Source organism: Physeter macrocephalus, chromosome 14, assembly GCF_002837175.3.
Source record: "Physeter macrocephalus isolate SW-GA chromosome 14, ASM283717v5, whole genome shotgun sequence".
NCBI lineage: Eukaryota > Metazoa > Chordata > Mammalia > Artiodactyla > Physeteridae > Physeter > Physeter macrocephalus.
Window position 1 is genome coordinate 73,399,119 of NC_041227.1, and position 11,414 is coordinate 73,410,532.

At 39.4% G+C, this 11,414-nt stretch overlaps 1 protein-coding gene across 3 annotated transcripts in view; it reads left to right on the forward strand.

Moving 5' to 3' along the window:
* The window catches only part of BAZ1B (bromodomain adjacent to zinc finger domain 1B), a 72,472-nt gene that overhangs the window by 9,036 nt on the left and 52,022 nt on the right, over positions 1-11,414 (forward strand). For all 3 annotated transcript variants that reach the window (XM_028498271.2, XM_028498270.2, XM_024119113.3), the window contains exons 2-3: positions 2,198-2,314; positions 5,871-6,015. In XM_028498271.2, the coding sequence (XP_028354072.1) occupies positions 2,198-2,314; positions 5,871-6,015 (262 nt within the window). The remainder of the gene's footprint in view (positions 1-2,197; positions 2,315-5,870; positions 6,016-11,414) is intronic.

Here is an 11,414-nt window from a genome sequence, read left to right on the forward strand (position 1 = left end):
AGAGAAAGGACACATAAGTGGTTACAGTTAGGGACTGAAGAGGTTAGGATGATTCCCTGGTTTCTGACTTGGACACTAGGGCCATTCAGTGAGATTGGGAGTATCTGTTAAAGAGCAAGTCTGGGAGGGAGTGGAGGAGTAGTAAGAGTTTAGTTTTAGAAGTTGGATTTGAGGGATTACTGAGGCATCCAGGTGACAGCAGTCTTGTGTGTTATTGGCCATATGGGTCTTGATCTAAGGAGAATGGACTGGGCACATTATTCCTACTCCCCACCCCACCGGGCAGAGCCTCATGACTTGCAGGATCTTAGTTCCCCAACCAGGGATTGAACCCATGCTCTCAGCCACTGGACCACCAGGAAATTCCCACATTACGGAGATTCCCACATTATTCCTACTTTTAAAAATAACAACTAATAATAAAAACTTAATGTTTTCTCTTTAGAACATATTTGTTAATCTCACATTCTCTCTGATTACACAGTGAATTTCTTCAGTGTAGCTGAATGATATATTAGAATGTTACTAAGCTTTTTGAATGTTTAAATAAATCCACGTACTGATTCTTTATTTTACCTCCCCTCCCCAGGTGCAAACAGGCAAACAGAAAACAAATCCATTTTGTTGATAAGTTAGTTATGATAATGTCCCTGTGGAAACCATGCTATTTCCTTTTCTCTGGGGGATTTTATAAGTTTTCAGTGATTGGAATTACATAGCTGTCTATGGAAGTCTGACTCCTGATTTTTACTGGTGCTCTATTTTGTTTAATCATTTAAATATTAGCAACAACCCGGTGAGGAAAAGAGACATATTGCTTTGTTTTTGGCAGATCCAGAGAATGATATGGTGAGAGAAGGTGCTTATACTATTGACTAAAACTACAGTTTTGGATTATTTATGGATTTATCCCTGTCATTTGTCTTTTAACTGATCATAACCCTAGAAAACCAAGAATCTCTTTTATATTAAAAATGAATTATTTGTTTAGTTGTGAGGTAATATTACAAGGGGAGCTGTTTAAATACTTTTTATTTCAACCATTATATATAAAAACTGTCACTTGGAAAGTACAGAGATTGGCAGCTAATTCTCTAGTTGTGGTGTAAGTTTATTATCCTGCATAGCATCTCTTGCTGTGCATGAAAGTAAATTAGTTACTTGTCGTTTGAATTTGAATATGGCTGGGTGATAATGAATTACAATTGGGATGGTATGGAAAGTTACCATATACATGGCACTAGTTATAGGATCTCTTCTTTCATCTCCCTTACAAAGACGGAATAATGATTGGTAAACAACTTGTGGACGTGGTATTATTGGAGATGACTTAAGCTCTGGATAAATATTACTATATCAGAATTATTTTTAGTACTTTATGGAATTTATTTTGTAAACCTTAGAGAATCAACAAGTGTTTCCAAGATAGACTGGAAGGCTGTTAGTAAATGGATCATTAGCATATGCACGGGGTTATTCCAAACTGCCTGTGAGACTGCTGGAGCCATCTCATCTTACTGTGGAACTGATTCTTTTTTTTGCTCTACGCGGGCCTCTCACTGTCGCGGCCTCTCCCGTTGCGGAGCGCAGGCTCAGCGGCCGCGGCTCACGGGCCCAGCCGCTCCGCGGCATGTGGGATCTTCCCGGACCGGGGCACGAACCCGCGGCTCCTGCATCGGCAGGCGGATTCTCAACCACTGCGCCACCAGGGAAGCCCTGACAAGGATTTTTGATAATGAAATTTTAGTGTTTTTTTTTTAACATCTTTCGAACCCGCGTCTCCTGCATCGGCAGGCGGACTCTCAACCACTGCGCCACCAGGGAAGCCCAGTGGAACTGATTCTTAAACTTGCTGACCATCTGAGTTGTGTAACAGTTTCACATACCTTAAATTCTTATTCCTTGTGTCTTGTATTTTATTTTGCCTTTATTTTTTCTTACTAATTTTTAGTGCTGTGTGAGTCTTGTGAAATGAAACTTGGGTGAATTGAAGAAAGCACAGTTGTAGACGGTCCTAACCATACTTTAGTGTTAATCATCTTGTTTGGATTTGCCAATTGAAAACTCTGATTTCAGTTTTATCTTATGCTGTACATTATAGAAAGGATACTATAGTTTTTTCCCATATATGATAACTATTTTGTGGATTAGTTGTCTCTATTGCTTGAATATTGTGTTCCTGAGCCACTGCTAACAGAGAGTATGAAGCCCGCTTGGAAAGATACAGTGAGCGCATTTGGACGTGTAAGAGTACCGGAAGCAGTCAGCTAACACACAAAGAGGCCTGGGAGGAGGAACAGGAAGTTGCTGAACTGTAAGTAGTAGAAGCACTGCCCTTTTAGCGCTATCTTCACATTATTAGGAAAGAGGGAATATTAACCATAAAACAATATTTGTATTTAAATTTATGGGGCGTAAATTGGAATACATTACGTTAGTATAATGTACTGGTGTCTTGCCTATTGTCATTTTGCAAGTAACAAAGTATGTGTAATATATCGTTGTGTCTACACTTATTTAGGTATTTCCTAGGCTTTTGAGTGTTCTTGCTGTATACTTTTACCTTGTAAATATTCTGGAAATGTGGTTCTAAGCAAAGGAAGCTGATATAATCTAGAAGTAATATGGAGGCAGCAAATTAGCAGAAAGTTTTCTTTATTTTATGGTCATTTGAAATTTAAGACAGTATTTAAAGCAGCTATCAAAAATAAGTACACAGTTTGAAGACAGTTTATCTGAGTGGGGTGGTTGAATGAGGTGTCTTAAAAATCCTGTCTGTTTTCGAAGGGCCTGTTTGTCTGGGTAGTCTCTCAAAGAAAACACTCAGAATTTAGTCAGTAGAAGCATGCAGAAGATTAAGTAGAAACGAGGGATGATAAAACAGTACTTTTTTTTTTTTTTAGTGTTTTTTTTTTAATTGAAGTATATTTGATATACAGTATTATATGTTGCAGGAGTACAATATAGTGATTCACAAATTTTAAAGGTTGTACTCCATTTCTAGCTACTATAAAAAACAGTACTCTTAGAAATTTGGAGTAGAAACTTTTTCTGTGGATTTCTCATTGACTTCTCTTGATAGTATATAAGCAGAGAGCATACAGTTTAGTAATTAATACCATTCTGCTCTTTTGCCTGTGTAACAGAGCACAACCTTCAGTTGAGACCTGGGGTCTAGTAATGGCTCCATCACTGATGAATAATTAGTGAAGCCTGTTAACCTGGTGCCTGTTTCTTCTTTGCTTGGGTCACTGACATAGTTCTGTTTTGGATTATTGTTATTTATGTATATGCCCCGTTTAGTATACTAGACTCGGGGTTGGCCTACCTTTTCTGTAAAGTGCCAGTTAGTAAATATTTTAGGGTTTGTGGGCCATGTGGTCTCTGTCTCAGCTATTCAGCTTTAAGGTTGTACAGTGAAAACAGCCAGTGATAATACGTAAATGAATGGGAGTGACTAGGTTCCAGTAAAATTTTATTTACAAAAACTGGGAGCAGGGTGGATTTGGCTCATGGGCTGTTGCTGACCCCCTGCAGTAGCCTGTAAACTGGAGGGCAGGTCTCATGTTTGACTTACTCTTGACTTGGTCACAGTGCCTAGGCATAATCCTCTGTACTGTATAAGCACTTACTGTTTGCTCTTTGCAAAACAGATGAAAATAAGTTGCTTTCCTGCACACGAAGAGAAGAGAAGTACAGTGGGAATTTAGAGGTTAGAGAGACTAACCTAGAGTTGCTAGGGAAAACTCCATGAGACTTAATGAAGACAGTAACAGTTGAAGGGTAGTTTGTGCCCACTTGCAGAAGACAAGATGAGACGTTTGTATTTACTTCAGTGACCAACGTGAGGACAGCAATGCTTTTTGAACAGCAGAGGCACGTATGACAGTTTTGATAATTGGGGTTGTGCCTTGAGAAGATTAATCTGGAAGCGGTGTGCAAGATGAGTTAGAGGGAAGAGGCAGGTGGGAAGTCTGTGTAGGCTAGCTAAGAGTATTCGGATCGGGAATCATGGCATTATTGGGAATAGAAAGAATGAGATGGATTTACATTCTGAAAAGGGGGGTTTGGTCATAATTTTGGAAAACCACTACAGACTTTGTTCTTGAAAAGTCATAATACACATTAAAGATTTTCAGAGGACTGTAGTAAAAAAACTCTAGCTTGGTTTAATCTTACGGGTTTTAAACTTATTCGACCTTAGAACCCATTACAACAGAGGGAGGTTCTGAAGAACACACTTAGGGAATTTTTTTTTTTTTTTTTGCGGTACGCGGGCCTCTCACCGTTGTGGCCTCTCCCGTTGCGGAGCACAGCCTCCGGACGCGCAGGCTCAGCGGCCAAGGCTCACGGGCCCAGCCGCTCCGCGGCCTGCGGGATCTTCCCGGACCGGGGCACGAACCCGTGTCCCCTGCATCGGCAGGCGGGCTCTCAACCACTGCGCCACCAGGGAAGCCCCCTTAGGGAATGTTTTATGTGATTTGATAGCTAATAGAATATAAGGGGTGATGGGAGAAATTGTTGAAAAAGACGGTGAGGTTTTATAATTTTTATTCAAAGTAGAAATACTTTTTTCTGATTATAAAAGAAATGCATACTTGTTATAGGAATGTAAACAATACAGAGTTAGCAAAAGGATCTGAACATCATTGTCCAACTTCACTCCCCAGAAATAACCACAGACAGTGAAGCTTTAAGCCTGAGTGACTGGGAGGCTTAATGGAAAGAGACAGTGAATTTATAGGGGCCAGGAAAGGCCTCATGGAGTTAAGGAGGTCCGAGGACATCTTGGAAAGATGATTAAGCTGGGAGGGAGGACAGTGGGGAGCGGACAAAGGTAACAATCTTAACAAAGGCAGGGAGACTTGAAGGTTATTGATCATGAGGGGAATAGCAGATAACTTGGTAGGTTAATTGTGAACGGAGTATGATACGAGCTTTTAAGTCTAGCAGTTGGAGGAACATTTGTTATGAACAGCACAGAGAGTGATTGAGAATATTGTAGTATGATAATAAACCTACTACTTGCATCTGTATGAATATTCTCATGCCTGATCCTCCCTTTTGCCCTGTAACACATATGTTAAACTATCTGGTCAGAATTGGATATCTAACAACTCTCCATTTAGGTTGCTTCCCATTTTCTGCTGTCATCAAGAATCCAGCAGTGAATATCTTTGTGTACCTATGACAGTTCTCCTAACTGTTGTCAAACTGCTTTCCAAAAGAGTTGAAACATGGGCTTTTGGCAGAGTATGTGTGCTATTTTGCACCATTCACTTGCTCCTATCAGGGTGTGATAATTAAAGTTCTTTTTTGATAGTTTAATAAATGAAAAGCAGTGCATCATTGTTTCACCTTGCAAGGAGTTCAAATCATGGTTCCAACATATTAACCATTCATGATTTATTTTTCTTATCCGTAAAATGAAAATTCTAGATCCCTCACAAGGTATTGTGAGAACTAAATGAAGGAATGCATTTTTATTGATTGAGACATAATTAAGTTATGGTCTCCCAACCAGAAATTGGGCAAAGGATATGTATTAAGAATTCATACCTGAAAAGGGAAGTCAACTGCAAAAACAAACGAATGGGAAAATGTTCAACCTTACTCACGATGTGCTTATTATTTTCATTTTATAGATGAGAAAATTAACATGGACAGGTCAGTCAGACAAAGCTATTTAAAAGTTCTTTTTCCTGTATACCACATAGATTTTTTTTTTTTTTTTTTACCACATAGGTTTTAATCTTTGTATTCTCCAGTACCTTGCATGTATTTGCTGAAGAGCTTTTTGAATTGATCTGAATAACTCTCTGGATAGGCTCTCCTGCATTTTCTTGCTAACTGATGACATGTTTGTTTAGTTTGAAGGAGGAGTTCCCTGCCTGGTATGAGAAACTTGTTCTGGAAATGGTTCACCATAACACAGCCTCCTTAGAGAAGTTAGTAGATACTGCTTGGTTGGAGATCATGACCAAATATGCTGTGGGAGAAGAGTGTGATTTTGAGGTGAGTGCCTATTTTTATTTTTTTTTTTAATGTGATTTGACTCACCAAATGTCAGGATTGGAGCTTCCAACATAGATTATAGAATATAGTTCTATGTGAGTAAAATTGTTTTACATTTGAAGTCCACTTTACTTAATATCAAATATTTTAATCACCACATTTTTTTTTGTTTTTAATGTGTTGGGTTTTCATTGCTGCGGGTGGGCTTTCTCTAGTTGCAGCGAGCGGGAGCTACTCTTCGTTGTGGTGCGAGGGCTTCTCATTGCGGTGGCTTCTCTTGCTGTGGAGCACGGGCTTCAGTAGTTGTGGCTCGTGAGCTCTAGAGCGCAGGCTCAGTAGTTGTGGCGCACGGGCTCAGCTGCTCCGCGGTGCATGGGATCCTCCCAGACCAGGGCTCGAACCCATGTCCTCTGTGTTGACAGGTGGATTCCCAACCACTGCGCCACCAAGGGAGTCCCTAATCACCAAGTTTTAGAACCACGTTTGTTATTGGGAATGTTGACTATTACAGTAATTGTTAAACTATGTATCATTGCAACATTGTTTTCCCTGTTTTGTCCCTTTTTGATAACTCGATGCTGTATTGGCTTTTTTTGTTTTGTCATTTTTTTCATACTTTGTTTAAAAGACCTTTAGATATTTTTAGTCCAAATCTATGGAGTCTATAGGCAAAAGATTTCATTTCCCTGCAACAGTGATTGAGTTGACTGTTTTCTTTTTCTATTTAAATTTTTAAATTTTCCAGCCCATTACTAAAGGGTAACTATTACTGAAGTAAATAGGTAGGATAGCTATTAGTATTACTAAAGGATTTACTAAAGTAGATAGGTAAACTGTTTACGTAACACTAAAGCAATCCCTATATCATCCTTTGAAAACTTAAGTAAGATTCAGGTGGAAGGGAACTAACATTTGTTGAATTTCTGTATGTACTGGATACTGGGCTAGTTGCTTTACATAATGTCTTACAGAATCTGCACAGAAAGGTGAGGTGGTAAACAGGCGCAGATGTTTAAGTAGCTTGTTCAGGTTGATATAATGTACTAGTTAGTACTAGTGATTTCATCTGTATGTAATGAAATAGCTGACTGACAGTGGCCTGGACTTCTCAAACTTTAGCCTAAATAAAATCACTTAGAGTATTACTGAATGTACATTCTTGGGCCCCATCCCCTGAGAGCTTGATTCAAAAGGTCTAGGGTAGGGCCTGAAAGTTTGCAGTTCTAACAAGCTCCGGGATGTGATGATACGAACACTCTGGGGACAACATTTTTTTTTTTTTTTTTTTTTTTTTGGCGTTACGCGGGCCTCTCACTGTTGTGGCCTCTCCCGTTGCGGAGCACAGGCTCCGCACGCGCAGGCTCAGCGGCCATGGCTCACGGGCCCAGCCGCTCCGCGGCATGTGGGATCCTCCCAGACCGGGGCACGAACCCACGTCCCCTGCATTGGCAGGTGGACTCCCAACCACTGCGCCACCGGGGAAGCCCGGGACAACATTTTGAGTAGCATCGGCTTAACCAATGAAGACATTTGATTATCTCACATAGTAAAAGTCTCAGAGGCAGGCAATTCCAAGTTTGGTATAGGGGCTGAATAATATTGTCAAGGACTTAAACTCCGTCTCTCTGCCTTTCTGCTCTGCTTTTCTTGGTGTGTTTGGTTTTGTCCTTAGCTTTGTTGCCTCTTGGTTGTGAAATTGTGACTGTGAACACAATTGTTTGCTCACTCGCAATTCAGAGTGAGCAAATATCTAAGCACAGTAAGAAAATCTTTACCAGAAGCATATTCCTCCTGTCCCCTTTTATTTTTACATGTTATTGCCTAGACCATGGCTTACCTAATCCATCCTTAGCTGCAGGGGGGCTGAGAAGGTGAATACTACCTTTTTTATAAAGCCTCAAAAGAGACAGGCTGGCAAGAGAAGAGGAGGAGGGGAATGGCTTAGGTAGCCCAGCAATAGCCAGTAAGTCTGTGTCTATCTGGTTCCAAAGTCCTTGTTCTTTCCTTAATTTACTTTGACTCCTTGTATCTCCTAGCTACTTTTTTTAAATTTTGTAATTGTCTGTGGAATCATCATTGGGTTTTAATCACACACTATATCCTTCAGTGTCCTGGCAGGAAACAGATGGCATATTCATATGGTATAATCGAATTGGGTTTAATAAAGGAACTACAGACAGCAGACAACAGTCTGATCTAGGTCAAGGAAAACTAACAAGGTTAAAGTACCTCATGGCTGTCAATAGTGGAGAGGCTTTACTACTTCTAAACCCCAAGTAAATGAGGGGAGGGAGTGGATACAGGAACTAGGAGAGAGTAATGTCATTGTAGAAAAGTACTTTGGTAGTGAGAAGTAACCAACCTGCTAGAGAGACAGGGGAATGAATATACCATATGATTTTCTGCTTATGCTTCCCATGGGCGGAACTCACCAAAATCTAGAGGGCAAGGGAGCCCTTTGATGTAGTCCATAAAGGTCAGCCTGTTTAAGCACAGAGCAAGGCAGAGAAGACTGGAGACAGATATGGAGTGGCAAAAGGAAGATACTCTGCACACATCTGCAAGATGGAAGAGGAAGAGTTCCAGGAAGAGGGAGAGAGAGATTAGGGAGATAGGCGTGTCCATAAACATATGAAAAGATGTTTAAATTCATTAGTAATCTAGGAAATCAAATTGAAACCATAGTGAGATCATTTTATACTCATCAGATTAGTAAATAAGAAAAAGTCAAAATAATGCCAAGTTTTGACAAGAATCTGGAGCTGCTCATTCACTGCTCACTATTTTGGTAAATGCTTTGGCATTATTGAATACAGTGGACTATGCCCTTTGACTAGGTTTTTTATTCTTGAGTATTTACTCTTTTGATAACTAATAATGTCGAGCACCTTATGTGCTTGTTGCTGTCCTTTTATTTGTATTTTCTTTGGTGAAGTGTCTGTTCAGATCTTTGTCCATTTTAAAATTTAGTTTAAATTGTTTATTTTCTTGTTTTTATTTAATTTATTTATTTATTTATTTTTATTTTTTAATTTATTTTTGCGGTACACGGGCCTCTCACTGTTGTGGCCTCTCCTGTTGCGGAGCACAGGCTCTGGACGCGCAGGCTCAGTGACCATGGCTCACGGGCCCAGCTGCTCCGCAGCATGTGGGATCTTCCCGGACCGGGGCACAAACCCGTGTCCCCTGCATCGGCAGGCAGACTCTCAACCACTGCGCCACCGGGGAAGCCCTTTCTTGTTTTTAAGTTGTGAGACTTATTTATATATTCTGCATACAAATCCTTTATTAGATATGTGCTTTTGCTTTTTCTCCCAATCTAGGGTTTGTGTTTTTATTCTCTTAACAGTGTTTTTTTTTTTTGAAGAGCACAAGTTTTTAGTTTTGATAAGCCAAATAGAAAGAAAGTACCTAACTGTATCTGTAATTATGTGTAATATAAATGTTCTAAAAACTTCACTTAAAAGGTAGAGATTGTCAGATTGGATAAGAAAGCAACACGCGACTATCTGCTTCCTATAAGAAAGATACAAATAGAATAATATTAAAAGGGTGGAAAAAAGATACCATCCTAACATTAGTCAAAAGAAATCTGGGACTTCCCTGGTGGCACAGTGGTTGAGAGTCCACCTGCTGATGCAGGGGACGTGGGTTCGTGCCCCGGTCCGGGACGATCCCACTTGCTGCAGAGCAGCTGGGCCCGTGAGCCATGGCCACTGAGCCTGCGTGTCCGGAGCCTGTGCTCCACAGCGGGAGAGGCCACAGCAGTGAGAGGTATGCGTACCGCAAAAAAAAGAAATCTGGTATGGCTATATAAGTATCAGACAAAGTAGGTTTCAGGACAAAGAATATTACCATGAATAAAGGAGCATTTCATAATGACAAAGGGATCAGTTTATTAAGAGGGCATAGCAGTCCTTAGTGTTTATGTATTTACTAATGAGAGCTTCAGAGTACATGAAGCAAAAATAGAACTACCAAAATAAATAGACAAGTCAAAATTATAGATGGAGATTTCAGCCCCCTCCCCCTTTCTCAATAACTGGTAGAAAGAGTAGACAAAAAGTCAGCCAGAATACAGAAAACCTGAATAACATTATCAACCAACTTGACCTAATTGTCATTTATAAAACATTCCACCTAATAACTGCAGAATACACATTCCTTTCAAGTGCATAGTTTATGATGGTAGACCATAGTCAGGGTTCAAATCATGCAAAGTATATACTCTGACCAGAATGGAATTAAATTAGAAATCAATAGCAGATATCTGGAAACTCTGCAAATAATTTGAAACTAAATAACACACCTTTAACTTACTCATAGATTAAAGAAGAAATCAAAAGGGAAATTAGATAATATTTTGAACTGAATGAAATTGAAAATACACTATATTAGAATTTGTGAGATACTGCTTACAGTAGTGTTTAGGAGAAATGTATAGCACTAAACATCTGTTAGGAAAAAAAGAAAGGTCTGAAATCATTGACCTTGACTTTTACCTTGAGAAATAAGAAAAAGAACACAAAGGAAACAGAAGAAGAAAGGAATTAGTAAAAATCAGAGCAAAATCAATAAAATAGAAAACAGGAAAACTGTAGAGGAAATCAGTGAAACCAAAAGCTGGTAATTTGAGAAGATCAATAAAATTAGTAAACCTGTAGGCAAACTCAGGTAAAAAGAGAAGACACGAATTAACCAATATGAAGAATTAGGTGATATCCCAACAGAGCCTACAGATATTGACAGAATAATAAGGGAATATTATTAACACCTTTATGCCAATAAATCTGACAATTTAAATGAAAACATTCCTTGAAAGACACAAACTACCAAAACCGACTGAAGAAGAAATAGAAACCTTTAATGGCCCTGTCTCTATTGAATTTGTAATTAAAATCATACCACAAAGAAAACTTCAGGCCCAGATGTTGTCACTGGTGAATTCTACCAAACATTTAAGGAAGAAATAATACCAATTCTATATGTTATTTCAGAAAATAGAAGAGGAGGGAATTCTTCACAAATCATTTTATGAGGTCAGCATTCCCCTGATACGAAAACCGTGTAAGCACAAGAAAAAGCCACAGACTAAGAAAAAAAAGTATGTTCACAAAGCTCTCTTGCGAACCTAGATGTAAAAGTTCTAATAAAAATTTTAGCAAGTGAAATCCAACATTATGTTAAAAGGATAATACATCATGACTAAGTGGGGTTTATCCTAAGAATGCAAGGTTTTAAATTTCTCATTCTCCTTACTGGTAAACCATATGATCATCTCAATTTACACACCAAATGCATTCGACAAAATCCAAATTCCTGGGCTTCCCTGGTGGCGCAGTGGTTGCGAGTCCGCCTGCCGATGCAGGGGACACGGGTTCGTGCCCCGGTCCGGGAAG